General features: G+C 47.4%; 1 protein-coding gene across 1 annotated transcript; it reads right to left on the bottom strand.

The window, feature by feature from the left end:
* Window positions 1-2240: 2240 nt before the first annotated feature.
* On the bottom strand, window positions 2241-4926 carry LOC100502402 (uncharacterized). Its single transcript, NM_001347344.1, has 6 exons — window positions 4287-4926; window positions 3650-4070; window positions 3363-3491; window positions 3060-3125; window positions 2810-2875; window positions 2241-2647 (listed from the first exon to the last, which is right to left on the bottom strand). The coding sequence occupies exons 1-6, from the start codon at window positions 4661-4663 to the stop codon at window positions 2426-2428; spliced, it is 1281 nt and encodes a 426-aa protein (NP_001334273.1). The 5' UTR covers window positions 4664-4926; the 3' UTR covers window positions 2241-2425.
* Window positions 4927-6647: the final 1721 nt, after the last annotated feature.

A 6647-nucleotide genomic window follows, 5' to 3' on the forward strand; every position in this document is an offset into this window, starting at 1 on the left:
ACGAGGCCAGGGCGGATGTGGTGGCTACCACGAGCTGTAATAGGTTCGTCATGGACATGCACTGCGCGGTGTGAATCCAGGCCATCGTCAGTTACCACGGCTCCGTCCTTGGGGAGAAGGTGACCAAGCAGGACACCCGAACCATGTCATTGACTCGGGACCAGTATTTGTAGGTAAATACATAACTTTAATATTCTTGATAAAATTTGCTTAATTTTGTCTTCTGATGTGTTGTGTACTTGTTTTACTTTATAGATGATTCCTTATTGGTGCACCATGCATCCTGAGTGCTGGGAGCAGATGGTGGATAGGTGGTGCTCGCCTGAGTGGGATGAGGCGCACAATGCTAGCCAGGAACGACGTCTAATGATGCAAGGTCCCTCCCACCACCAAGGCAACTGCAGGCTCGACAAATATGCAGAAGAATGGGTATGCCCTCTTTTTTATTTAGGTATATAACATTCGATTAGGCATGTGCTTTTCTTGCAGTCGGCGTCACATGGTGGCTAGCCTTGCTCCATCTTCTCGGCGTATGCTATGGCCCACAAGGGCTAGGCGATGTCCGACGTCCCCTACAACCCGGAGGACAGGCCCGAGGCGTATAGCAACCCTGTCGTCTACAGTTGCCTAAGTGAGTACACTGCCATGACACAAGAGGTCCATGGGTCAGATTACGATCTAAGGACTGAAGACATCGACAGAGATGTCCTCATGAGGGTCGGAGGACGAAAGAGGTATGGGAGGTACTGGATTGCCTATGGGGCAATCCACTCGTCGTCCACTCCCACTCTGTCTCAGGGGCGAGCAAGGAGCACGAGCGTAAGCTCGGCCAAACGACCTCGGCAGGACAGCTCGCATCATCGAATACAGTAACTCTAGGTTAGTGCTCCCGTATCTTGTCATTCCTTGAGTTATATACCTTCTCTTTGATTTATTATAACATTGTGATGAAATATTACAGGCCCAACTAGAAGAAGAGAGGAGGGAATCACAGGAGATGGAGGCGAGGATGATGGCGGAGCAGGAGGCAGAGCGGATGGCTCGCTTGGCAGATGAGCAGAGGATGGTGGATAATGTTCCAGTACATGCAGAGCCATGGCGGCGCACAAGGTTTTGCTCCACCACCTCCCGTGTTCCCTCCAGCTGACACTGCTTAGTTCCATACTCCTGTGAGTATCGAAATTCTAGTCATGCATTATATATATTCATCTGGTATAACACATGCAATCTCTTCTCTGTGGAGGGACAATCTGCTGCATCCAACAACCCTCATGATCGCCCAGCCCATCGCCGCACCAGTCCAGCCGCCCACCTCGCTGAGTTTCTTTGTGCACATGATCTTATCTTTGTTGGTGTTGTTAATACTTTGTGAGATAACTTGGTCTGAACTTATTGATGTTGGTAATGCTTTGTGAGATACTTGAGACTTATGTTTGTGAGTGTTGGAGACTTATGTTTGTGTTCGAACTTGTTTGATGTGGTGATAATTTATGGTCTTTGTGAGATATGTGATGTATATGTGATATCTATGATGATTATGTGATATTTGTGATGTATATGTGATGATTATGTGACATATATTTTGTTTGTTTGGATGGAATAATAAAAACAAATAAAAAAGGGGTATTCTGGTCACTTTGCCGATTGTGACACTCGGCAAATAGGTACTTTGCCGAGTGTCAAGGCTATAGCACTCGGCAAAGAAGGCACACCCGGGAACCGGTAAAGTTTCTTTGCCGAGTATTGTAGCCTTGACACTCGGCAAAGAAGCAACCTTTGCCGAGTGCCTCCTAGTCCACTCAGCAAAGCAACTGACAAAGAGGCTCATGGTGCTCCCTTTGCCAAGTGCTAGTTGGGCGGGCACTCAGCAAAGAGGAAGCCTTTGCCAAGTGGTATCTAAAACCCTCAGCAAAGTAACTGGTGAAGGGCCCACGGGGTGCTTATTTGCCGAGTGTCTGTACAGTAGGCACTTGGCAAAGAGTGAGCCTTTGCCGAGTGTCACCGTGACACTCGGCACAGTCTCCATCACCGTCACCTGGCACCGTGATGGCGACTTGTCTTTGCCGAGTACCTAGTGGCACTCGGTAAAGTCTTTGCCGAGTGCCTGACAAAAAATATTCGGCAAAAAAGGCGTTGCCGATGTAAAGTTCACCGAGACTTTTTTGCCGAGTGACACTCGGCAAATGCTTCACCGAGTGCTTCAGTCACTTGGCAAAGTAGCTGTTTTCGGTAGTGCCTCTGCCAAAGTTTATTTTGTTGTATATACTCCATAACGTCAGCCATATATAGATTGCTATATATATGATCACTAGTAACTGCATTATACGATGTGAGTTAGGACTTGATCTATTGTGACTACAGCTAGATCAACTGTCAAATTATTGTAATTAGTAAAAGCCAGCTCCCGGATGATACTACACGTCTGCTACCGGAAGGCAGGGCCTCCAAACGGTGTCCAGAAGTCGAGCGGCGGCGTCGTCGTCGTCTCGCTGGCCACCGCAAAGGTGCTCGATATCGGAACCAGGCACAGCCCTCGGCCAGTGAGTTCTCCATTTGCTCCCGCTGCCTCACCACCTCCGTCCCACAATACCTTGTGAGGGGGCACTTCTTGCTGCCTATTCTTCTTTAGGTAAGGAACACTGAGTGACTGCAAAATAACACAAAAGAGCCGATTTCAAGACTAGTGAGCAAAATGCAAGCAGCTGATGGTAGAACAAAATCTCTACATGTTCATGATTAAAGCCACACACGAAGGACCAGATAGAGAGCTGATGAAAGGCAGCTAGCTAGCTAGATCAATCGCACTTACACCAACTTGGTCGTGCAGGAATTTGATGTACTCGATGGTCTCGTGGAGCACCGATGCCGTATCCGTCTGTGCAGCGCAGCACGTACGCATGCGCGCACGCCGCGAGGTTGATGGATCATTCATTTTTATTTTTTTGCAAAGAGAAATTATAGTTTGTTAAAAAGGTGCGGGTCTTTGCAACCCAGCAGAGACTTGGGTGCGTGTAAGTGCAGGACCATTAATTAACCAAATTAAGACCTGGGTCACATACCTTTCCAAAAGGGGAGACTAGTTGCTGAAGCGCTGTGATTCTGTCACCAAGCTTCTCTTTCCTCACCTGAAGCATATATATATACAAAACCCAAGTGGATCGAGCATACATGCATGAATGAGTGTGCAGTACAAAAACTTTATGAAAGGGAAATTTGTATTCACTCCCATACAATTGGTACGGTCTTGGAGCTCAAGTTTAAGGAAAACAACTCATAATTCCAGCAGAACAAATTAATTAATATATCGGTGTTTGACCTGTTGAAATAGGATCTAAATAAACTAATTGTTGGCACCTATATACCTTGAAGGTAGCAGGCAATGGTGACGGTGTCCCTGTCCTCGATTTTTTTAGCCGCGGCGTTGGATCGGTGCTCGTCTTATTCGCAGTGATGCTGCTGGAGTCTCCGCGGGCACCTTCTAATAATGCGCTCTATGTACATGCATAGAAGAACAAACTCAAGGTCGCGTTACACGCTCAATAATCAGGACTGATCGCTAGCCAAAAGCCCACAACCGCACATGCATGCAGAGGTTACAAGAAGTTCAGGTAACTGAAAAAAAAAATTAGCAAGAGACTGTGTATTCGACCTTGACTGCAAAATTCGCCGGCATAGACTGCGCGGACGGTGGTCCGGCGGCACTCGCTGGTAAGCGGCTTGTAGCCCCCTCCGCCGCGGAAGCAAACACGGCAGAGGCGCTCCAAAACGGCGTGCTATTAACGAACTGCAGAGCGTCGTCCCTGATGCTTTCAGGCGGCGCTTGGTTCACCGCCTGCTGCTGGTACTGCTGGAAGCCCGTGGCAACTGCCGATGGCTCCGTGAGGCTTCTGAGCAGTGAGGAGGAGGTCCGGAACCCGCCGGAGGACGAAGTCGGCGACGACGAGAGCAGCTCCAGCCCAAGGTTGGACAGGAACTGGTGGTTTGGATCGTCGTGGTGGGAGTCCGGTACCATCGTGCTGGTGTTATTCGATGAGGGGCTCCTCAGACTGAGGTGATGAGCCTGCTGGTCGCTTCTCATGTATTTAGCCATGGAAAAAAACAGATCCATCCCTAAGATGGTCAGTCAGACATACATACATACATATGATCATGAATAAACTTTCAAGAGAATAGCACAGTATACATACATACGTATATAATTCCTGGAGTAGTAATAAATTATACAAACAGAAAATCAGATAGAAAAAAGCAAATTAAAGTTTATGAGACCTGTTTATGAGACTTACAAGTAGTAAGAAGGCTGGTTCCAGCTGCTGCCGGCGTGACCAGACGCCACTGGGTGCGGCGGCATGGCGACCACGCCTTGATCGCCGACGGCGGCGCCGACTGCAGACTCCTGGAAGGTTATGGAGCTGCCGGCGGTGGGGAGCGAGTGGATGGAGCCGGGAGACTCCGAGGAGGCTGCCGCGTTGCCGGACCTGGACCTGTTGCCTTCAGCTGCAGTAGTAGCTGCAGCAGACGACCAGCCGGCGCCGCCGAATCCATCAGGTAGCTGGTCCGGCGAGCACGACACCGTCGTGGTCCACCAATCGCCGGCATGTCCGTGAGTCTTGCTGCCCGTGGTGGCAGCAGCTGGTGGGTGGATCATCTGGTGATCTGCCATATCGATCTATATCTATCTATCTACAGATACATGGGCGGGGTCCGATCGATGTGTTATATGGGATTGAGATCTTGCTTTGGCCAAATTCTTGGCAGTTTAGTTAGGTATGTAGCTAAGCTAGAAAGGTATAGTAGATAGCTGTGGTGGAGCGAGAGAGAGAGAGAGAGGGGGGGAGGGAGAGAGAAAGAGTGAGTGAGGGGCGGCCGGGCATGCGATGCAAGAGTATGTAGTGGCGAGTAATGGGTGTGGCATGTGGTAGTGCGCGACTAGCTAAGTTAGCTCTCTACGTGTGGTGTGGGTTATATGGTGGACGACTACTATCGTAGCCATGTACGAATTCGAAGTTGAGTGCAATGAAATGTTGGTTTTTTTGTAAAATGCCGTCGAGCCGTTTAATTAAAGCAGAAGACAAAGATGAGGACGAGGAGGAAGAGAATTTAGGTTTTTTGACCAAGCCAGCAAAAAGAGAATGAAAAGGTTATTATATTTTAGGTAGCCAGGTATGAGACGGCGACACCATTATCGTATGCTATCTCTCGCGCAGCTGTTTAAGTCTGTCTCCGGCGGCGGGTAGTGTAAAATAGAGGACGCGAAATTATAAATATGATACTATTTGACGCTATTTACAGTGTGAAGTTTGAAATTTAAGGTGGGATAGAGGATCTGCTGGAGACAGCCCAATGATTACGTGTTGAACCCTCTCTCGTTACTACCGGACACAGCTGTTTTCTCGAGTGCTTGTCACACCCGAATTTAAGGGATAAACCCGGGTGCGTCTCATATGTGCGTCAAATAAGATCGACACATAAATGACTCAATGTATAGAGATAAATGTCATAAACTTTATTACATAACAAAAATTTCTTACAAAATAACTGATAATAAATAAAACAAACTAATATTATTTCCTTGACGCCATCAAGTCGACTGGGAGACGACACATAGACCACGTCAAACTCCTCGTAGTAATCTTCCTCTGGGCCACCTGCTCTTCACCTGTGTAGGGGGTTTATCGCAAGAGTGAGCTCACAAAAGTTCATTGCTCAATAAGTGTGGAAACAGCTTAAACAACTTCTTTGCCAAGTGTCTGAAGCACTCGGCAAAGCCTGGAAAACACTCGGCAAAGGCTTTCTCGAGTGTGACACTCGACAAAGAAAGCTCGGCGAACTATACATCGGCAACAACTTCTTTGTCGAGTACTTTTTATCGGACACTTGGGTCAACAGGTACTCGGCAAAAAAGTCGTCGTCACGGCGACTTGTAACGGTGTCGGAGCCTTTGCCGAGTGTCCACTGTATGGACACTCGGCAAAAAGTATCCCTTTGCCGAGCGTATTAGGTGACATTCGGCAAAGAGTTTCCATATTTACCGAGTGTCCACCAGACTTGCACTCGGCAAAGAGATCGCCAGCGGGCCCCTTTGTCAGTATCTTTGCCGAGTGCCAAGGCAAAGAAGCTTTATCGGTGCCTAGGTCTTCCTTCTTTTTCGAGTGCTATGATATGGACACTCGGCAAACTACTTCTTTGTCGAGTGTTACACTCGGCAAAATGACCAGTATACCCCCTTTTTATTTGTTTTTGTTATTCCATCCAAACAAACAAAAGATATGACATAATCATCACATATATCACATATACATCACATATCTCACAAAGACCATAAATCAAACAAGTTCTCACAAAGCATTACCAACATGTTCGAACACAAACAAACATAAGTATCCAACACTCAAGAACATAAGTCTCAAGTATCTAACAAAGCATTACCAACATCAAACAAGTTCATATCGGGTTATCTCACAAAGTATTAACAAAACTAACAAAGATAATATCATATGCACAAAAGTATCTCATTAAGGTGGGTGGCTGGACTGGTGCGGCGATGGGCTGGGCGATCTATGAGGGTTGTTGGATGTCGCCCCAGATTGTCCCTACACAAAGAAGATATTGCATGTGTTATACCAGATGAATATATATCATGAAGA

Source organism: Zea mays, chromosome 10 (genome assembly GCF_902167145.1).
Source record: "Zea mays cultivar B73 chromosome 10, Zm-B73-REFERENCE-NAM-5.0, whole genome shotgun sequence".
NCBI classification, from domain to species: domain Eukaryota; kingdom Viridiplantae; phylum Streptophyta; class Magnoliopsida; order Poales; family Poaceae; genus Zea; species Zea mays.